The sequence below is a fragment of the Entelurus aequoreus genome, linkage group LG15 (genome assembly GCF_033978785.1).
Source record: "Entelurus aequoreus isolate RoL-2023_Sb linkage group LG15, RoL_Eaeq_v1.1, whole genome shotgun sequence".
Lineage (NCBI taxonomy): Eukaryota > Metazoa > Chordata > Actinopteri > Syngnathiformes > Syngnathidae > Entelurus > Entelurus aequoreus.
This window is the reverse complement of record NC_084745.1, coordinates 33,452,419-33,475,920: the sequence shown is the minus strand read 5'-3', so window position 1 is coordinate 33,475,920 and position 23,502 is coordinate 33,452,419. Positions and strand designations below refer to the sequence as shown.

The 23,502-nt window shown below is 40.5% G+C and overlaps 1 protein-coding gene across 1 annotated transcript; it reads left to right on the top strand.

Moving 5' to 3' along the window:
- Positions 1 to 22,842, top strand: tm9sf1 (transmembrane 9 superfamily member 1). The gene is made up of 10 exons (XM_062021238.1): positions 1 to 268; positions 376 to 452; positions 11,593 to 11,807; positions 13,110 to 13,241; positions 17,874 to 17,996; positions 18,080 to 18,396; positions 20,607 to 20,761; positions 20,844 to 21,029; positions 21,154 to 21,427; positions 21,496 to 22,842. The coding sequence occupies exons 2-10, from the start codon at positions 377 to 379 to the stop codon at positions 21,887 to 21,889; spliced, it is 1,872 nt and encodes a 623-aa protein (XP_061877222.1). The 5' UTR covers positions 1 to 268; position 376; the 3' UTR covers positions 21,890 to 22,842.
- The last annotated feature ends 660 nt before the right edge of the window (positions 22,843 to 23,502 follow it).

Genomic DNA, 23,502 nt, shown 5'->3' with positions numbered 1-23,502 from the left:
TTTTCTAGCCAGGATCCTGATTGGTTCGCTGCGGTTTCACGGATATCCGGTCAACACACTAGCAAATATTTGACTCTGGTTCGTTATTGTGCTTGAATTTTTTATTTATTTTGATAGCATATAACTAATACATGCTCATGTATTTGTCCAATGCTGTGTATTGGGACGTTTTATTGGCAATAAGCAAGATGAGCACAACGGAGGCGTGTTGTGTTTCTCCGCCCACCCCGGAAAACTGAGGGGAGCTTCGGATATTTTTCTTTTTGAGGTGACGTGGAGTCAATCAAGACATCTATTTGGTAGATGTTAGTTAACGTACTCAATGCTAGAGTTCCTACGACTGTTTAACAAGTGATATTTGCTTAAAAACAAAAGAATGTCGAGAATTCGCATCGAAGTATCGAAGCAAAGAGGAGTCGGACGGGGCCTGGAGGAGTCTGGCAGAGAAACAGGTTTGTTGGGCGAGCAGCACTCATCCGTCACACTCAAAGATCAAATACATTGATATGTAATTTCATAACGAGAACTATACATAGACGAAGTTGCAACGCTCCCATTTCGTGTATTTGATTTGCGTTTTTCACAGCCCTGTCCTCAAAAACAGCAAATATCAATCAATCAAAGTTATTATTATTATTAGCCCTAAATCACAAGTGTCTCAAAGGGCTGCACAAGCCACAACGACATCCTCAGATCCCACATCAGGGCAAGGAACAACTCAACCCAATGGGCTATATATATAGCCTTTACAACTCCTGGAATAAAAATATATAATCACCAGTTGGAGGGTGTTCATTCAGTTGTTTAATTTTGTAGAACAAAAAGAGATAAGACATGACACAAAACTATAGCCATTTCAAATGACAACTTCCTGGCTTTAAGACACACTAAAATAAATCAAGAAAATATATTGTGGTCGTCTGTAACGGTTTCATTTTTAGATCAAGATCAAGTTCCACCACCTCTTGCTTTTATATCTGTTTGCAGTCTCCGAGGCATGAACTTTTAACTAGGACTCTTCATCAATCTTGCTCCAACTTTCTCTGATTGCTGTTGTCAGATCAGCTTTGCAGGTTGGAGTAACGTCACCGACCAACCATCCATCCATCTTCAACCGCTTATCCGGAATCGGGTTGCGGGGACAACAGATCCAGCAGAGAACCTCAGACTTCCCTCTACAGAGCAACATTAGCAACTTTCTCCTGGGGGAATCCCGAAGCATTCCCAGGCCAGAGAGGAGATGTAATCCCCCCATCTGGTCCTTGGCCTGCCCCAGGATCTCCTCCCAGTGGGACGTGCAACGAGGACCTCCCTAGGGAGACGCTTGTGAGGCATCCGTACGAGATGCCCGAACCAGCTAAGCTGGCTCCTTTCCAAGCAAAGGAGGCGGCTCTACTCAGAGTTTCTTTCGGGTGACTGAACTTCTCACCCTATCTCTAAGGGAGATGCCAGCCACCCTTCTGAGGAAACTCATTTCGGCCGCTTGTATCCGCAATCTTATTCTCTCGGTCATGACCCACACTTCATGACCATAGGTGAGAGTAGGAATGTAGATAGCTCAGTAGGCCGAGAGCTTTGCCTTCTGGCTCAGCTCTTGTTTCGTCATAACAGTGCGGCAGGTTGGGGAGGAGACCCTGCCCCAAATGGAGGAGTTTAAGTACCTCGGAGTCTTGTTCACGAGTGAGGGAAGAGTGGATCATGAGATCGACAGGCGGATTGGTGTGGCGTCTTCAGTAATGCGGACGCTGTATCGATCCGTTGTGGTGAAGAAGGAGCTGAGCCGGAAGGCAAAGCTCTCAATTTACCGGTCGATCTACGTTCCCATCCTCACCTATGGTCATGAGCTTTGGGTTATGACTGAAAGGACAAGATCACGGGTACAAGCGGCCGATATAAGTTTCCTCCGCCGGGTGGCAGGGCTCTCCCTTGGAGATAGGGTGAGAAGTTCTAACATCCGGGGGGAGCTCAAAGTAAAGCCGCTGCTCCTCCACATCGAGAGGAGCCAGATGAGGTGGTTCAGGCATCTGGTCAAGATGCCACCCGAACGCCTCCCTAGGGAGGTGCACGTCCGACCGGTAGGAGGCCACGGGGAAGACCCAGGACACGTTGGGAAGACTATGTCTCCCGGCTGACCTGGGAACACTTCGGGATCCCCCGGGAAGAGCAGAGCGAAGTGGCTGGGGAGAGGGAAGTCTGGGCTTCCCTGCTTAGGCTGCTGCCCCCGCGACCCGACCTCGGATAAGCGGAAGAAGATGGATGGATGGATGGATGGATCCTGAAAAACAGCATATAGACCACAGGGGCCGTGCAAATGTATTTCTTCTCTTCTTTTTGACAGAATAATGTACCGTATGTACTGCATTAACTTGCATAACTGTTAAACTTTCATATTATTTGATCATGCAACAGTTATTATCTTATGCTGTTTAATATATTTGTTGGTAAGGCAAGGCAAGGCAAGGCAAGGCAACTTTATTTGTATAGCGCTTTTCATACACAAGGCAGACTCAAAGTGCTTCACAGACAACAAAGTGAAATGAAAGAAAATAAAAGCAAAATTTAAATGCAGACAATAAAAATAAAAACAGTGCGGACGTTAAAAGTTAAAAGATTAAAATATTTCGCTGAAAGCTAAGGTGAACATAAAAGTCTTCAGTCTAGTTTTAAAAGTAGTCAGAGTTGGGGAAAGTCTGACATCTTCAGGAAGTTTATTCCAGCTATTTGTTGCTATAGTGACTGAATGATGCTCTCCCTTGATTTGAGTTTACTCTTGGAACCGCTAACAGATTGGTCTCAGAAGATCTTAGTGATCTAGAGGGCTTATATAGTGGGAGCATATCAGTGATATACTTGGGCCCTAGACCATGTAGTGATTTATATGTGAGCAGGAGAATTTTGAAATCAATTCTCTGATGTACAGGGAGCCAATGTAAGGATTTAAGAATTGGTGTAATGTGCTCACATTTTTTGGTCTTTGTTAGAACTATAGCAGCAGCGTTCTGAACAAGCTGTAGCTGCCTGACAGTTTTTTGGGAAGACCTGCAAGGAGACCATTACAATAGTCTAGCCTACTGGTAATAAAGGCATGTACAAGTTTTTCAAAGTCTTGAGCTGACATGAGCCTTCTAAGTCTTTTTACATTTTTGAGGTGATAGTAGGCCGATTTTGTTACTGATTTGATGTGACTGTCGAAATGTAAATCAGAATCTAAAATAACCCCAAGATTTCTGGCTTTATTTGAGGTTTTCAGGGACAGTGATTGAAGGTGTTGGACGACTTTAAACCTTTCTTTTTTAGCACCAAAAACAATTATCTCAGTTTTATCTTCATTTAGTTGTAGGAAATTTTGGCACATCCAGTGTTTGACTTGCTCAATGCACTGGCACAGAAGATCTATGGGGCGATAGTCATTTGGTGATAGCGCTACATAGATTTGGGTGTCATCGACATAGCAATGATGGTCAATGTTATTATTTTGCATGATTTGTCCTAGTGGGAGCATATAGATGTTAAATAAAGTCGGCCCCAAGATTGAACCTTGGGGGACTCCACACGTTACGTTGGTTGGTTCTGATACAAAGTCACCAATGGAAACAAAATAGTTCCTATCTTGTAGATATGACTTGAACCAGCTTAAAACTGTGCCTGAGATCCCCACCCAGTTTTCCAACCTGTCCAAAAGTATTGAGTGGTCGACAGTGTCAAATGCAGCACTGAGGTCCAAAAGCATTAATACTGAAGTTTTGCCAGAGTCTATGTTTAGACGGATGTCATTTATAACTTTAAGAAGGGCCGTCTCTGTGCTAAGAAGAGGTCGAAATCCTGACTGGAAGTTGTTGTGGCAGCCAGTAGAAGCCAAGAAGTGATTTAGTTGTTGGAGGACAACTTTCTCAATTATTTTACTTATGAATGGTAGATTTGAAATTGGTCTGTAGTTGTTGATAACAGAGGCATCTAGGCTCTGCTTTTTTAGAAGAGGTTTAATGACTGCAGTTTTGAAAGCCTTCGGGAAATTGCCCGATTGAATAGAAATATTAACTATTTGCAAGACGTCTGTTGATAGGCAGTCAAAAACATTCTTAAAGAAGTTGGTAGGTAAAACATCAAGGCAGCAGGTGGATGACTTTAGAGCTGTCACCGTTTCCACTAGAGTTTTAGAGTCTATGGCATTAAAGCTTGCCATCATTGCTGTGTTACTTTTGCCTAAATGGGTTGGTGATCCAACTTTTTTACTTGAGATATTACTGATGCCTTCAATTTTATCAGTATAAAAGAATGCAAACTCATTGCATTTCTGCGTGGAATGGAGTTCGGCTGGTATTTGTGTTGGGGGTTTAGTCAGTCTGTCAACGGTTGCGAATAGGGTTTTGGCCTTATTTGTGTTGCTGTTTATGATATTGGAGAAGAATGTTTCTCTAGCACTTTTTAAGACTAAATTGTAGGCCTGGAGGCTCTCTTTATAGATGTCATGGTGAATATGAAGTTTTGTATTCCGCCAGATTCGTTCAGCCTTCCTGCACTCTCTTCTCTGGGCTGTTACAGCAGCAGATTTTCTCCAGGGTGCCTTTTGCTTGCCAGAAATCGTTTTAACTGTAACAGGTGCAATGATATCTATGATATTCACAATTTTGGAATTAAAGTTGCTTACAAGATCATCAGCATGACATGGGTTTAGAGGTGGTAGTGAGGAGATGGCGTTTTTAAAGAGGACATTAGCATGTTCATTTATGTACCGCTTTTTGACATTCTTTGATTCTGTTTGTGTGTCCGGAATTACAGAAATATTAAAGAAAACACAGAAATTATCAGACAATGAAGGATCAATCACAAGACCATCAGAAACATTGAGACCTTTTGTGATAATCAGGTCCAGAGTGTGTCCCTTACAATGAGTAGCCTCTTTCACATGTTGAGACAGTTCAAATGTGTCTAAAATAGTAAAAAGTTATTTTGCGCCCTTGTCATTTAAATCATCAATATGAAAATTAAAATCACCAGTTATAACCAGGCAGTCAAAGTCAGTGGAGATGCTAAACAATAATTCAGTAAAATCATCGAAAACATTTGCAGAATATTTAGGTGGCCTGTAGATAATTAACAAGAGAATTTTGGGAGAGCATTTCAACACAGCACACAGGTATTCAAATGATGTAAAATCACCAAGTGACATCTGTTTCCCCCGAAACATGTTTTTAAATATAGCAGCAACCCCTCCACCTCTTTTCCCCGATCTACATATATCAATTAAGTTATAGTTGGGGGGTGCTGTCTCGATCAGAATGCTTGCACTGTTATTTTGTTCCAGCCATGTTTCAGTTAAAAACATAAAGTCAAGTTTAGAAGTGGTAATAAAATCATTGACTAAAAATGATTTGCTATTCAGTGACCTGACATTGAGCAGACCCATCCTGATGGTGTTATTGACAGGCTTCGATGTTAGCTTTGATTTGGAGAGAATAGGAATGAGATTGTTTAGGTTAGCAGGGTGGCTAAGTTTCCCAATGTTTACTCTCTTGGTAGTCCCAACAGGAATGTAGAAGGTGCCATGATTTGATGTAGGCAACCTTAGGCCCAGCTGATAATGTGGTCTACTGCTGAACCCTTTTCTGTATCAGAAATATTCAGGACGGCTGTCAGGGCGAGGCGGGGTTTGCCGTAAGGGGGAGGGGTAGTGAGCAGCGTCAGAGCTGGGACGAACTACTGAAGGTGGACGTTGAGGGCGTGTAAGGGGTTGGCGTGAGAAGGGTGAAGTATGGCTGGGGGGTTGTGGAGCACGCCTTCGTGGAAGGGGTGGTGGAGGTGAGCGATGATCTAGGGGGGTAAAAATCGGAGTAGGGCGGGGCGTGAGTGGGGGTAGCTCCCGGAACTCCAAGGGGGAAAAGGGGGGAGAAAGGTCTACTTGAGGGAGGGAGAAAGATGGAGACGTGGATGGCTTGGGGGATGTGGGGGAGGGATCTTCACACGCATTCAGAATGGAGGGAGGGGCGGTAGAGGAGGATAGACACCTCTCCTCTTTGCTCTGGTGTATCTCATGGTCGACGTTCTCCTTTTGCAATGGCGGTCCTCCTTCGACGTTCCTGATAGGCTGTGTTGTGTCTTCCTTCCTCGGTGGCTCCTCTTGTCTCTTGTCCTTGGCAGTGATGATAGATGCAAGATGCAGGAAGTAAAACATGTTGTTCATGAATAGCTTTACTCCCATCTTATTTAGGCAAAGTCCGTCTGCCTTAAAAAGATGCCTGCGGTCCCAGAAAAAGCTAAAATTGTCAATAAAATGCATTGAACGAGCAAGAAGTGCACTTGATAGCCACTCATTCAGCGAGTAAAGTCTACTGAATCTCTCAGCTCCTCTCCTGATTGGGGGTAGAGGACCACTGATAAAAACGTCAGCATTCACAGCACTGACTGTTTCAAAGAGTTTATTGAAGTGCTCTTTCAGCTCTCTTGATTGTTGTTTTACAATGTCATTAAAACCAATGTGCAGGATGATATTTTTCACATTTGGGTGTGCAGCGACAATTTCCAGGATTCTTTTTTCCATGTCAGATACCATATCCTTCGGAAAGCAGAGTACTTTGGTGTTATTATTGCTTTTCATATCTTTTACAGAAAAGTCCCCCACAATCAGATTTTCAGGAGCTCTCGTTAGCTTTCTCTGTGGTGTAAAGTTAGCAGGTCTTACCCTTCTGCGTGGTGATTGATGGTGGGTTATTCAGGCAATCAGAGGGGGATCCATTGTCCATCAACAGTGGGGCAAACCTGTTCTTTAGTTGGACACTTGCTTGCTGGGGAGGTTTATTGGTAGTTCTCCTCTTCTCAGCTGTCCGCTGCTGTGTCCTACCTGGCAGTGGAGTTGATGACGCAGTATGCCTGGCTGAAGATGCTAGCGCAGGCCAGCCGGTCAGATCAGAGATATCGGGGCGCTGGGTCCTGCCAGATATCCATTCTCCCTTGTCGCAGGGAGGTGGTCTTCTCTTTGGCTTCGCACCAAGTGTGTTCCAGGGAGGATTTTCGCTGGTAGATTTATTACCCTCTACAGCAGGGGTCACCAACCTTTTTGAAACCAAGGGCTACTTCTTGGGTACTGATTAATGCGAAGGGCTACCAGTTAGATACACACTTAAATAAATTGCCAGAAGTAGCCAATTTGCTCAATTTACCTTTAACTCTGTTATTATTAATAATTAATGATATTTATCTTTGTGGAAACACTGATCATCTTAATGATTTCTCACAATAAATATATATAGAAACAGATAAATATCAATATGCAACACTTTATTTTTATATTTTCTCTAAGTGCACATTTTTCAAATTGAACATTTTCAAATGATCACTTCTAAGACAGTCTTGTGAAATCACAATATCCCATTTTAACTAGCTAGCCACTAACATTTTTTAACAAATCATGAATTACTTTGCACCATGTTTGTACAAATAATAACTCATGTAAAATAAAAAAGTAAACTCTCAAATTTTTAAATCATGTCACACTTTGAACTGGACACCAAATCTGTTATCTGTTTCTTTGTCAGTTAGTGGGAAGCCTGGCATTGCATGCTGTTAACTAGTGTATTGTACTCTGGTGTGTAACTTGACACTGCAACTCTGAGTGAGTCTTGCAGATGTGCATCAGTGAGGCGTGTTCTGTGTTTGTTCTTGATGAAGTTCATGTCAGAAAAGGCTGATTCACAAAGATAAGATTTTTCCTCATTGTTTGCGGAACCTTCTTAATCTTTTGGACATATTTTCACAGCAATCTGGCCTTAAGCTTAATTATGATAAATGTAAAATGTTAAGGATCGGAAATCTAAAGGGAACGTCCTTTTGAATGTAATGCAAAGTGCCTGTTTTGTGGACAGATGGACCAGTTAACATACTTGGTGTTGTTGTCCCAGAAAATCTGGAAGATCTAGGCTCAGTAAATTATGATAATCGACTAAGAAAGCTGGACAAAATTATGCAATTATGGAAAGGGAAATCCCTAACCTTGTATGATAAAATGTCTATTGCCAACTCGTTAATTATTCCTCAATTTATTTATTTGTTTTTGTCATTACCAGCTCCATCACAAAACTTTTTTAAGATTTATGAGCGGAGGGTCTTCGATTTTGTCTGGAACGGCAAACCAGAAAAGATTAAAAGAAAGGTTTTGTACAAAGAGTATGAATATGGGGGCCTGAAACTTCTCAACCTGGAAGCTATGTGTCTGTCTTTAAAAGCATCAATTGTTCCAAAGATGTATTTAAACATTGAGTGGTACACAAATGTCCTGTTGGACAAAAAACATGTACTGTATCAAAAGAAATTGTATCCTTTTTTACAAGTGATCCCCTCCCAGAGAGTCTGCTGGGAAACATGGCGGGGTTCATAAAGGAAACAATCCACTCATAGTGGTGTTTTCAATTTTATGTGCCAGAAAAAGGAGACGATATTTTGCAGCAGTTAATATGGATGAACTCTAATATTGTAATGGATGGAAAGCCTTTCTTTTGGAAAAATATGTTTGAAAGAGGAATCATTTTTGTCAATGATATTATCAATGAGAATGGTAAAATTATGAAGTATGATGAATTTAGAGCTATGTATGGTGATGCTTGCTCAAGCTTTTCATTTTATCAACTAACTGGAGTAATTGGGAACAGATGGAAACAAATACTAAATTATTAGTTTGTAAACCTCTAATAAGATATTCTAGTTGGCAAAAAGGAACTAAAATAAATAGAAAAATATATAATTTTTATTTAATAAAGAAATATTTGAAGGCTGCCTCATACAACACAAATGGAAAATGGGAGGACTTTTTTGACTGCCCGTTGCCATGGGATGCCATATTCAAACTAATCTATAAAACCACTATCGATGTGCAAAATCGTTATTTTCAAATTAAAATTATTTATAACTTCTTACCCACAGGGAAAATGTTAAATTTATGGAATATGACAGAGTCAGATGATTGCCGATTTTGTTGTCAGGAGCCTGAATCCACCCTGCATTTGTTTTGGTATTGTCATATTGTGTCTTTGTTTTGGGTGGAAGTTGAAAAAATGTGTTTAAGGATTGGTTTGTTTATGAAGCTTAATGTGGTTTTTGTTATTTTAGGAGAGTTCATTGACAATCATGATTTAGTCAATTTAATTAAAGTACTCGGTAAAATGTTTATTTTTAAGGCCAAAAACAGATATTCACTTAGTATTACTTTCTTTAAAACATTTATTCAGTATTTTCTAACTTTAGAAAGTTACATGGTTGAAAACGATAATGATGCCAAAAAACATTTAAAAAAAAGATGAGAAGTCCTCAAAGGCTTATTTTGAAAGTATAATTATGTTTATAGATTATATGATATCTGTTGTAGTGTTCCCTAATTTGAGTGACCTGGACATAATCTGGACTGTACATAAATGCTTATTTTGAAAATGTAATTTTGTTTATAAATTATATGCAATCTGTTGTGTTCCCTAATTTTTTTCTGTGTACATGAATGAAGGTGTGTGTTGCTGAGTCCGACTTGGACATTATCTGGACTGGGCCTGGTTTAAAAAACCCTTTAAACAAATCTAATTTCATTGACATCCTGGTCTGTTGAAGATAAGGCCCTTTTTTAAAAAATAAAATAAAATAAGATAAATAAATAAAAAACATTTTCTTGGATAAAAAAGAAAGTAAAACAATATAAAAATAATTACATAAAAAATAGTAATTAATGAAAATGTTAGTGGACCAGCAGCCTGTACAATCATGTGTGCTTCAGGGACTGTGTCCCTTGCAGATGTGTTGTCTATATGGTGGGAACCAGAATATTGGTAGCAGAAAGAAATAACCCCTTTTGTGTGAGTGGGTGTGGATGAGTGTGCATGGGGGAGGTTGTTTGGGTTGATGCACTGATTGAAAGTGTATCTTGTGTTTTTTCTATGTAGATTTAATTTAAAAAAAAAAAAAATTAAATTTAAATTAAATTTTTTAAATTTTTTTATTTTTTTTAGAACAGGCCCGCGGGCGACTCATCTGGTCCTTCCGGGCGACCTGGTGCCCGCGGGCACCGCGTTGGTGACCCCTGCTCTACAGGGACCACCCGTTTCTTCGTAGCTTCATTGTTGCTAGTTAGCTGGGTTGTAGCATGGTGCTGTCCAGTGTTTTCAGTCGACAGGAGTGCTAGAGTGGTGTTGTTTCCACATTGTCCATTCACTTCTAAATTCACTTCCAACCGATTCATTTTTATTTCTAACAGTAAAATCTTCTGTAGCATCCATCCATCCATCCATTTTCTACCGCTTATTCCCTTCGGGGTCGCGGGGGGCGCTGGAGCCTATCTCAGCTACAATCGGGCAGAAGGCGGGGTACACCCTGGACAAGTCGCCACCTCATCGCAGGGCCAACACAGATAGACAGACAACATTCACACTCACATTCACACACTAGGGCCAATTTAGTGTTGCCAATCAACCTATCCCCAGGTGCATGTCTTTGGAGGTGGGAGGAAGCCGGAGTACCCGGAGGGAACCCACGCAGTCACGGGGAGAACATGCAAACTCCACACAGAAAGATCCCGAGGCCGGGATTGAACTCACGACTACTCAGGACCTTCGTATTGTGAGGCAGACGCACTAACCCCTCTGCCACCGTGCTTCTGTAGCAGTTTGTGGTAATCTTCCGTAGAGAAAGGAGGCATCTTCTGCTGATTACCTTTAGCACTGTAGCACAGGCTCGGGCTCAGGCTTATCTTGAATGGTAGGCCTCCTCGCGTAGTGTTGAGGACGCCGTAAAAATATTGAAAAATGCCTCTGTTATCTAAAAGAAAATATAGTCCCACTGGTTTTGTAAGTATCCAAGAGCTGTTGCTCTTTGTGTAAGAAAATAGCAGCAGATAGTAGCAAAAAAAATGCAAGCAGAAGCGAGAGCAAGCGAGAGCAAGCAGAAAAGCGTCCGTCCAGCGCAGAGGACGGAATATAAGCCGTCCTCTGATTAAATATCTGCTGGTCACCTTGACACAGGATTTCAAAGCAAGTTATTCTTCAATTTGCACGTAAACAAAATGCAATAATTGAATGCGTAGGGAATTGTGTAATATTATCATGAGGCGACTGTACATTTATTTTGATATATTATTCACTGTTACAAGTGGCCCTCTTAAGGCAGCCCTAACGATGATGTGGCCCTCAATGAAAACGAGTTTAACAACTCTCATAGGATCTTTGACTTGTGTTTTTTGCAGTAGGTCCTTAAAAACAATAAGATATGTGATTATAATTATTATTAATTTTAAATCAAATTGAAATCCATCCATTCAGTAAACAATGTGTTTGCTTTTATTTACACTATTTTACATTGACGTCACCTCAGTCACAAAACCAAATTCAATTGACACGACGGCGTCTACTTAAAATGAGGTTTTGTCACTTACACTGCCAAACTGCTTTTGAAGTATGTTTAGTCATTTTGGTGGACGTCCTAAACGACACACCCAGTATAAACATAATGAGTGCTGTCAAGGTTTAAAGATATATGCACGTTCATTGACGTGGCATTGCAATGCATACAGTAAGTGACAGAAGTTCAAAATAACAACATTTGTAACATTTGTGTTTGCACCAGGCCTTTTTCACTGTGGAAGAAGACACCTGCCTGGGCCCTGCTGGATGACGACGATGAGCCTGCACTGCGTCTTGATCCTGGGCTTCTTCCCAGGTGGGACACTGGGCTACAAGCAGGGGGACAACGTGACCCTGTACGTCAACAAAGTGGGTCCTTATCATAACCCCCAGGAGACGTATCACTACTACACACTGCCTGTTTGCAGGCCGGACAAGGTCAGTCTTTGTCAGAGCAACACACTTGCAGCCATCATTTTACACAAAAAAATGTTGTGATCATTTCAGATTGCTGCAGGCCATGGCATGCATGTATTAAAGGGGCTGTTTGCAACATTTACACAAATGACTGGAGGGAGCTAACTTTCCAATGTATTTTACACAGTATAAACCGCCCTTTTACGGCTTCTCGTACAAAAAGACGTAATTTAGGTATGTACGTAACACATTAGCTTTAGGTGTTGTTGGCTACTAATAGCAATTTGGATAGCTAGCGTTAGCTGTCATTGAATATACATTCTATCATAACAGCAACATGACTGCAAATTGTTTGTTGCTTCTTTTGGACTGCTTTTGTATGTGTGCACGCGCTCCCTGCGCGTAGGTGTTGACGAGACCGAGTGAGTGACCGCCGTAAACACCAATCATTTTATTCGGGCCGGTAAAAAAAATATTACATAAACTTTGCAATTGTGAAAAATATAGACAATTGTCAAGCAAATCTGTGCTGTTAAACCTCTAATGGTAACATAAGATAGCCGGTGGTGTTCTTGTTATATTTTTTGCTTTGAAAAATGTAACCTCGAGGAAGTTGCAAAGGACACCTTTAATTACACAAAAAGCGGGTAATACCCAATCAATTTGACTTAATCACTTAAATATGGGTTAATACTTATGTTGTGCTCGTAAGGTTTAATTGTCGAAGTTCACACGATGAATACTGCATATTCCAAAATAGTTTTTATTATGATTTTTATTTGATTTCCTACTAATTTTCTGGTTGGAAATACCATAAAACAATAACGGAAGTCAGTATTTTCCCCACAGGACTGGATAGTACAGTATCTGTAGTGGTGGTTTGCAGGGGAGGTCCAAATTAATTTTTGAAACATAAATGAATGTATGGAAAACATAGTAACTTTCTGGAAATAGTTAAACGTGTTTTTAGTAGAAACGTACTCATATTGGCCCATTTTCAGCACAATCACAAACTAAATGCTAGTATATTTTGAATACTTTTTTAAAAATTGAGATTTCATTGTATCATGTAAACATTTTATGCCAAAAGATTGGGACACTTATTGTAATCATGGAATTGTTCATTTTTGTTTTTATTTTTGGGAAAAAGAACCCTCTTTTACTGAGTACCTTTTTAGATGGAGCCTGTGTACCACCAGTGGTAATGATACCACAGCTTGAAAATTAACAAATTATTTAACTTTTGAATGTTGAAGTGTACACTATTAAACAGACTTTTAAACTATTGTTCTTTTTTTAAAAAAATGCCTAATTGTCCTCCAGGTGCATCACAAGTCCTTGAGTCTGGGAGAGGTGCTGGATGGTGACAGAATGGCCGAATCGTTGTATCACATTCGCTTCAGAGAAAACGTCGAGATGAAAACCCTTTGCCAGCTCACATTGTCGGAGGAGCAGGTATGCTCAGGAACATTTTTCAATGCACTGATTGACAAACAGTTTTTTTTTCTTGACATTAACAAGTACAATCAGTGTAGTTTTACATGGAGAACATGACAGCGACAATCAGTACATTTACATGCACTAAGATGCTAAAACCAATCCACTGTAGGTTAAATACCTCACTTGTAATGTGTACTGTGTGTGTTGGGGTCAACGGGTTCATAGCTGTACTCACATCAAATCCAAACTTTGTTGTGCTTTACAGCAGTTTAAAAGGGGGGGAAAAGAACACACGCACGCGCACACTCCACCATTGACAATAACCATACATAGCATGGCACTGAGGTTTGAAGAAAATGCCACATTTGAGGCGTTCACACTGAAGAATACCTCAAAATTACCGTTACTTAATAAAATAATGTAAGAAGTATTTTAAAAGATATATAAAATGTAAATTAACATTTAAATACTAAGAATGATAGTAGTAATAATAGAAATAAATCAAATTTAAAAATTAAAAACCTAAGAAGAGTTTCCAATGTTCAGTAAAAAGCCCAAAATAAAAAGATGGGCCTTTACAATTTTTCTTTTTAAATATCAACAGTCCTGAGGTTCTCTGCCAAGTTGTTCCACAGGTTGGGGCCATAGTAGCTAAATCTGTTCTGGTATTTGGACCAAGGCTTGATATCGTTAAAGCAGGCGCAAGGCCATTAAGACATTTAAAACTAATAACAGATCTTTAAAATTGACTTTGAAGCGAACAGGGAGCTAATGCAGCAACTTTAAAACTGGTGTAATGTGGTCCCGCCCTCTGGTCCTCGTCAGCACACGTGCAGCAGAGTTTTGTGCTACTTGTAGATTTATAATATTCTTTTTGGGAAGACCAGAGGGCAGGGCATTACAATACAATTCTCAAACTTTTTTCACCAAGTACCACCTCGGAAAAAACTTGGCTTTCCAAGTACCACCATAATGACCAACATTAAAATACAGTATAGCGACGTACTCACAAGTATTCATTAAAAACGAGGCGAGGTATAGTTATTATTTTTGGACTCTGTAACATTACACACAGTTTGAACAGTAACACTATCTTTGAATATAGGTAGTGCTCGTGCTTAACAGCAAGAAGGTCCTGGGTTCGATTCCCGGGCTCGCGGTCTTTCTGTGTGAAGTTTGCATGTTCTCCCTGTGACTGCGTGGGTTCTCTACAGGTATTCCGGCTTCCTCCCACCTCCGAAGACATGCTCCTGGGGAAAGGTTGATTGGGAACACTAAATTGGCCCTAGTGTGTGAATGTGAATGTTGTCTATGTGTGGTGGCCCTGCGATGAATTGGCGACCTGTGCAGGGTGTACCCCTCCTTCCGCCCGAGTGCAGCTGGGATAGGCTTCAGCGCCCCCAAGAGGGATAAGCGGTAGAACATGGATGAATGGATGGATTACTCTAAAGCCACTGTTTTGTCTTGGTTGAGATGCTGGAAATTCACTGACACTCATGACTTAATGTCAAAAACAGTGTTTCTTAAACTTATTGTTGGGCTGCCAGCGCCCCGTATAGGGCCGCCAAAAAATATCTGTTTCTCAGCTGTGGTCCGTATGGGCTGCAGCGGTACTCAGTTGCAATTCAGACATGACGACGGATGGAATTTTTTTAATGCATTCTAAATATTAATTACATGCGATCAAAAGTCTGCTTACGATGGAGCCTATGGGAGCCGCGCAATTACGCCTACAAAGCCCTTAAAAAAACATCCAAACACCTCCATTGAGGTTTTATATACATGATGTAAGTATACTGTATATGTAATGTAGTAACGGGCACATTTATAATAACATTTAACATTTAAGTATTTTGATCATTTTAAGCAAACGTAGCATATTAATTTCAAAAACGCATCACAACGTCTGCTTTTTTTTCTCTTCATCACTGATTTCTGCTCACTGCAGACTTTATTAGAGCCAACAAACATAATAAAACATCACTTACGGTCTGCTGTCATTAGGATGCCGACTGCTAGGATGTTCATATATTCCCATTTAGATGAAGAGTGACCATAATCCTCACAAATAAAACAGGGTGGAGCGGGGGGGCAAGCGTCTTTTCGTGTCATCCTCGCCAGTTTTGGGTCCTAAATGGCTGTCAAAGTGTAAAAACTTGTCGGAATACCTACTTAGACTTCTTCTGTCCAGGTGAGAGGCATGATTTATGATCTACAATAAACTTACAGGGAGCAGGGAAGCAGCAGACCACTCGATTATGTGAACATAGGGACACACTGTAAATAGTTTGTCCTTGTTGGTGCTTTTAATAACAATATCACTAATACTTAGTTAATATTCTAGTCACAAAATGTAAATGGAGTATTGTTGGTGCTTTTTGAATGGTTATTTATTAGATTTTATGGGCAAAATAGACGAGCTCTCATTGGCTCTGCTGTAAGCAGACGTTTATTTAACATTTAGAATGCATTTCAAAAATCCATCCGTCGATAGGCATAATTCCCCAAAAAAGTGCAGTTCCACTTGAAGCGCAAAAATTAAAACTAAAGTGGTGAAGCTGCATTTTCATTTACACTTTAATTGTATTAACAGTTTATTTTAAACACATATTATTAATGTTTATGATTGATTTATTCAAAATGTATTCATTTTAGCGCATACATTAAATTGCTACAGTTTGATCTTTTTTCACAGCTTTTGTTTCTATTTGGTCAGATTGATAGAAGATTCCAGTATGTAAAAAAAAAATGCATCAGTTTTCATGAGGCCCTTCCTTTTAGTATATTTGATTAGTATTTGTTTTTGTAATTAGCCTGGCGTAAGCACTGATAATAATCGTTGCGATCAACACATGGTTTGTCATTTGACAAGGTTTATCCTGTTAACATATAAGTAGGTTAGATATAGTCATTGAATACGATTAAAATCAATAGTAAGTATACTAATTAATATTTGAGTGTTGAGGAAAATTTGGATGTTAAGAAATGTTAAGAACCCCTGGTCTAAAAGGCAGTTAAAAAAAGGTTATCAGGGTTTCTGTCCTCAAGAGGCAGCATGTTGTGATCAAAGTGGACCTATGATGATTTCAATTAACATTTTAAAACACTTTTTTGTGGTCTAAATATGTATTAGATATGCTTTAGTGTACATTTTGTGTCAAGGTTGCTCCACAGTCACATTTATATCCTCTTCTTTGAGTCTGTCTGCAAGATGTTCGTTTGTGAAGGTGTTCCCAGATTGCAAACGAAACCACGCCCCCACCCTCTCCAAAAGTATCATAATTTATCTGAAAATGTACATTGTTAAATCTATATCTCAAAGTCATAAACACAATTTTTTCCAATACACGTTCGAAGATAAACCTCATAAACATTATATGGTCACAACATTAGGTACACCTGCACTCTCTGATTGATTCAGACTCAGCATAGGAAACATCTGCTTTTTGCAGCATTTATGTCGCTGCATTACGCACGCACGTGTTACTATGATAGATAAAAATAATACTTTATCCTACATGTTTTGTTTTTCCTCGCAGCCTGAATGAAGCATAGAGGGAGGACCTCCTCAACCTCTGGCTGAGAGCTCGACTTAATGTCCAAATAAGAACGTCCACCTCGCTGTTACGTCACAACATAGCCAGACTGCAAAACCCCGTAAACCAAAACTGCACGCAAGCTAATGGTTTGAGGCTTTGGCCTTGTTTTAAACGATTATCCAACATGGTAACATTTGTAAGTCAGAAAAGAAAAAAATCCTCATCGGTGCCCAAAATTGAGCCTTGGGGTACCCCACACCTTATTCCATGCATTCCTGTGGAACGTATATCTATACTAACATAAAAAAATTGGTTTGTGAGAAAAGAGTGGAACCATTAAAAAAAAGAGCCAGAAAGGCTGACAGTCTATTATTGTATCAAAAGCGGTGCTCAAATCCAGCAGAACCAACTCTGATATTTTTATTATCTAAATATTGGTTAAAACCTTCAAAACACTATCTCAGTATTGAGGTTCATCCTAAAACCAGACTGATATATTTCAAAAATGTTATTTAAAAAGTCAGTGGCTTGTTTTCTACTTAAAAATTCTTACAATCATAATCTATGTAAAATTTTGACCAAAGAACCATCATTACATGTTATGTAGACCACAAGGAAGTGTTTTAAATGTAGAAAAAGAGCTGAATATGACCCCTTGAAGAACTGTAATTTGGATGGGGCCTCAATACCGCTCTTTTAAAAGTAGCAGGGAAGACCCATGACTAAAGAGAGCAATTCATAATCCTTGAAGATTTTTCCACAAATAAATCCATTAAATTATTTTAAAATTGTTGTGAACCTCAAGCTCCGTATGGAAAAATCCAAATACTGTACATGTACTGTTGCACTCCTGCATTGATCAGCGAGCTGGCTTCTACCAGCAGCAGTTAGCAATTAGTATGTAGCATTCTCTCCCTTCCAGAACACTATAGCAGGAATCCAAATAATGTTTGTATGCAACGTGATGTGATGATTCTTTTTGTTACGTAAAAGGCTTTTGGGAGTTTGGGGAATCAGTGTTCAAATGATCTGTACAATATGTGTCTGTTTAGAAGTAAAGTAAGCATTCCTTATATGACTTACGATGCTGAATGTGTGTTTTTTTTAGGTGGACCAGCTTCACAAGGCCATCGAAGAGCTCTACTACTTTGAATTTGTCCTGGATAAAATTCCAATCTGGGGCTTTATGGGGTACATCGAGGAGAGTGGCTTCCTGCCTCACAGCCACAAAGTATGACGTCTTTCGTGTCCTTCTGAGGGTTCGTGGGAAGATATTTTTTTTAAAGCGAGCTACCTTGTCGTTACTCTCATTAGGTCGGCCTATGGACTCACCTCGACTTCAACATTGACTACAATGGCGACTCCATCACGCTCGCCAGCGTCTCCGTAAAGGACGTCAAGCCCGTGCCCTTGGAGGAAGGGAGCGGAGGCCTGAAGGTCACCCACACGTACAGCGTGCGCTGGTTCGATTCTCTCCCGCTGAACCCCGAGCATGTCCGAAACAACTCGTTTTTCCCCAAAACACTGGAGATCCACTGGCTGTCCATCATCAACTCCCTGGTGCTGGTGGTACTACTGCTTGGCTTCGTCATCATCATCCTCATGAGGGTCCTCAGAAACGACTTTGCCAGGTAGGTTGAAAGATTCTACTATTACTATTATTACTACTACTACCACTGCTAATACTACTATTACTAATAATACTACTACTACTATTACTTCTACTACTACTACTACTACTACTGCTAATACTACTATTACAAATAATACTACTACTGTACTACTAAGTTTGCACGAACGAGCATCTCATGGTTTGATTTTAAAGCCGCTACCTGCATTGGAACATCTTTAATTAAAAAGTTATAATGGTATATATGGTAACATTAGTGTATGGTGTAATGTGTGTACATCCATCCGTCCATTTTCTACAGCTTGTCCCTCTCGGGCTGTGGGGGGTGCTGGAGCCAATCCCAGCTGCACTCAGGCAGAAGGCGGGGTATACCCTAGACAAGTCGCCACCTCAATTATATTTAATATATGATGGTATAGAACAAGTTTAATTGTTTATGCTTTATGGCATACATATACAGATGATGATATAATGGTATGATGTGATGAGATACTGGTATTAACTGGTATATGGTGTATATGTACTGTATATAATAGTATAACAGGCGTGCGTGCGTATATACTGTATACACTGTGTGACTGTGTATGTTTATATACTGTGTATATACAGTATATATTTATATACTCTGTATATACAATGTGTGTATATATATATACGGTATATATATATATATATATATATATATATATATATATATATATATATATATATATATATATATATATATATATACATACATACATACATAAATACACACACACAGTATATGTATATATAAAGATCAATGTTCTTGCCAGGTTTCTACTAAAATAAGAATGTGTTGCATTTGTCTGCATCCATATTTGACTACCTCTATTTTTGGCAGTAGACTCCATCCCTCCATCCATTTTCTACCGCTTGTCCTGTTCGGGGTCGCAGACTCCTAATATTTAAATGAATTCAACCAAGATCTGACCTGGCTCTAGATGCATCAAGAGTACTGATTTTATTTAAAGCAAGGCATGGATTCAGTTTCACATTACCTGATAGCAGGATTAAAATCCATACTGTATGAAGATGTTTATTGCCTGATAACCCAATGAGTATAGTTCCAGTAGTAGTAGAGCATCTTTTTAACACAGAAATACACCAAATAAGTTGGGTACCATTATTCAACACTGTAAAAGAAAATTCAGTAGTTTCTGAGGACCAGTTGATCATTATTGTGTTTGGCAGAGTCAAAGATTGGTTGGGAAGTAGGTCAGGTCCGCCACCACAATTGCGAAAGAAGCATGAAAACTAAGAAAAGTGCTTGTGTAAAAAAAACTTCTTAAATTGTCGAATCCAGAGGCCCAGGCTGCACCAGGTTGAAAGCTAAGATAAAGCTAGCAAAAATCCAGCCAGTGGGAGGCCAGGCTGAGGCTAGTGGAGGCCCAAGCTGTAGCAAGTAGAACGCAATAAGACAGCTCTTTTTTTGGAAGTCAACCTTTTTTCATCAACTGTTTAGCTTGGAAACATCTTAAAATGATTGCAACACAAAGTAAAAGCAAACCAACAAAGGATAGTGCTGGCTGCCATCTTGGATCCTAAGGCTTTGGTATGTTTAATGTAATGTAATTGTTTAGCAGGTTAAATAGTATAATTCAGGGCTACTCAACTGAACCCCTTTAGTTCAGTTAAAAACTTAGGAGACAAACCGTTTTGCAGCAAATTCCTTAAAAGACTGGGGTGCTCTTGTTGTAGAGAGAAACTTGGACCATGTAAACACATTGGCAGATCCTTGCATTGACATTTTAACCTTGCTAGCAAACACTGAGGCCTAAGCTTGTAATTTACATAACAGAGGCGATCCTCAAGGCACCGGTTTTAGTCTTTACCTTTTTGGCAGTTATGTCATAATGTGATTTATGTAACTGTAGCGTTGCTGTACGTTGTTTGCTTCAGATGCAGTCAGTAATTATTTGTTCAACTTCTTTGTTTACTGTATACTAGTGGTGTTCCTCAAAGTTCCATCTTAGGTCCTCTCTTTTTCCTCATTTGGCTCGCGAGTTCAGTTAAAAAAACTTGTGAGGGATTTACATTTTTGCAGCAGATTCTTAAAAACATGAGAGTTCTGTCATAGAGATGATCTTTGACTAGCTTTTTTGCACAAGGTCCTTAAAAAGAGCAGTACTGCTGTACAATAGTGTATATATACTATAATGTAACGGTATACATATGATGATATAACAGGTATAATGCGACGGAGGAGGCGGGCTGTGACGACCTAGACCAAGGAGACAACGGCTGGAAGATCATACACACTGACGTCTTCAGGTTTCCTCCTTACAAAAGCCTACTCTGTGCCATTCTCGGAGTGGGGGCTCAATTCCTTACCCTCGGCACAGGTGGTTATCACTTCTTAACCACACACACGCACACTCTATGATCAGTCATCAAATACAGGCGTGTACTGCTTCCGTGTTACAGGAATCATCGTCATGGCGCTCATGGGGATGTTCAAAGTTCACCACCATGGTGCCATCAACTCGACGGCCATCGTCTTGTACGCCCTGACAAGCTGCGTGTCGGGCTATGTGTCGTGTAGGTTTTACACGCAGATGAACGGCAAGCGATGGGTGTGGAACATCGTCCTCGCCTCATCTCTCTTCTCAGGTAAAAATATTCATCTTTGATAGTAATAAAATCTTTGTATGATTATTTATTTATTTTAATCACTGCAGTGATAGTGATACTATAGTTTTACGAATGGCTGAACTGGAACATCTTCATCCCTCAGCTCCTCTGTTCCTGACCTGGAGCGTGGTCAACTCCATCCACTGGTGTAGCGGCTCCACTCAGGCCCTGCCGGCCACCACCGTGCTCCTCCTGCTGGGCGCCTGGGTGCTGGTGGGGTTCCCCCTTACCGTCATCGGCGGCATCGTGGGCAAGAACCGAGCGGGCAGCTTCCAGGCCCCTTGCCGCACGCGCAACATCCGCCGCCAGATCCCCACCCAGCCTTGGTACAAACACACGGTCGTGCACATGGCCATCGGGGGCTTCCTGCCGTTCAGGTGAGATCCCGGCATACCTGCCTGTCGTTTTTCCCCGGTAAACGGCAACATTTCTTGTTTATTTTTAGTGCCATCTCTGTGGAGCTGTACTACATCTTCACCACCGTCTGGGGCAGAGAGCACTACACGCTCTACGGCATTCTGCTGTGTGTCTTCGTCATCCTCCTCTCGGTGGGGGCGTGCATCTCCGTGGCGCTCACCTACTTCCTGCTGTCCGGCGAGGACTACCGGTGGTGGTGGCGGAGTGTGCTGAGCACCGGCTCCACGGGCCTCTTCATCTTCGTCTACTCCGTCTTCTACTACACGAACAGGTCGTCCATGAGCGGCCTGGTGCAGAGCACGGAGTTCTTCGGCTACTCCCTGCTCACGGCGCTGGTCTTCTCGCTAATGCTGGGCAGCGTGTCCTTCTGGGCCTCGCTGGCTTTTATTCGCTACATCTATCGCAGCCTCAAGATGGACTAGGTGTGCTGTGTGCATTCTGGAGGTTATCTTGGAGTAATGGGAGGACGGGGCCTCCCATGGTGGAAGCTGGTATAGCATAACGGGATATTACAGTGGATACGGAAAGTATTCAGACCCCTTTAAATGTTTCAATCTTCAGCCATTTTCTAAAATCAAAAATGTTAATTTTATTTTGTATTAATGTACACTCAGCACCCCATCTTGACAAAAACAGAAATGTAGATATTTTTGCAAATGTATTAAAAAACTCAAAAATCACATGTAGATAATTATTCAGACCCTTTGCTCAATACTTTGTTGATGTACCTTTGGCAGAAATTATAGCCTCAAGTCTTTTTGAATACGATGCCACAAGCTTGGCACACCTATCTTTGGGCAGTTTTGACCGTTCCTCTTTGCAGCACCTCTCGAGTTCCATCATTTTGGATGGGAACTGTTGGTTTTCATCCAGCATGTGTATATCGCTGCATTCATCTTTCCTGACTAGTTTCCCAATTGCTGCCGCTAAAAACCATCCCCACAGCATGATGCTGCCACCACCATGCTTCACTGTAGGGATGGTATTGGCCTGGTGATGAGCGGTGCCTGGTTTCCTCCAAACATGATGTCTAGCGTTAACTCCAAAAACTTAAATCTTTGTTTCATCAGACCAGATAATTACGTTTCTCTTGGTCAGAGTTTTTCAGGTGCATTTTGGCAAACTTTTTACTAAGAAATGGCTTCTGTCTGGCCACTATATCATACAGGCCTGGTTAGTGGTTTGCTGCAGAGATGGTTGTCCTTCTGGAGGGTTCTACTCTCTCCATAAAGGAATAATGTAGCTCTGACAGAGTGACCATCGGACTCTTGGTCACCTCCCTGACTAGACTAAGATGAATGCACCAATGTACATCCCGGATGAAAACCAGCAATTCCCATCCAATCTGATGGAGCTTGAGAAGTGCTGCAAAGAGGAACGGTCAAAACTGCTCAAAGATAGGTGTGCCAGGTTTGTGGCGTCGTATTCAAAAAGACTACATCAACAAAGTATTGAGCAAAGGGTCTGAATACTTACATGTGATTTTTCAGTTTTTGATTTTTAATAAATTTGCAAAAATATCTACATTTATTTTTTTGGGGTGCTGAGTGTACATTGATAAATAAAATTGGCTTTTTTGATTTTCGCAAGTAGCTGCAATGAAACAAAGAGTGAAACATTTAAAGGGGTCTGAATACTTTCTGTACCCACTGTATGAAGGGATGAGACCCATCAGGAGTGAACCTTCTGTGTTTGGTTCTTTCTACTTTTGTCAGCATCTGTCTTGTGATGAGAAGCAAATGAGATTAGATGCCTTGTAGAGGTGACAGGGGAGCAATATTGACTGTGATGTAAATACTTTTTTCAATAAAATAACATTAGTAATAACTGGCCTTGGTGGTTTATTTGGCTGCCAATCTGTCATGATAGACTCTTAGGTAGGGCTGCACAATTAATTGACATTGAGGTTTTAATTTGTGCGATAAGTAATAGTAGAATTGACCAAACACAGTGAGCCTTCAGTCATTCACAATCTTTGTCTGAGCGGAGCGCCAGCTTTACAAACAAAGGAAGTATGTACAGTCAACCTCCCTAC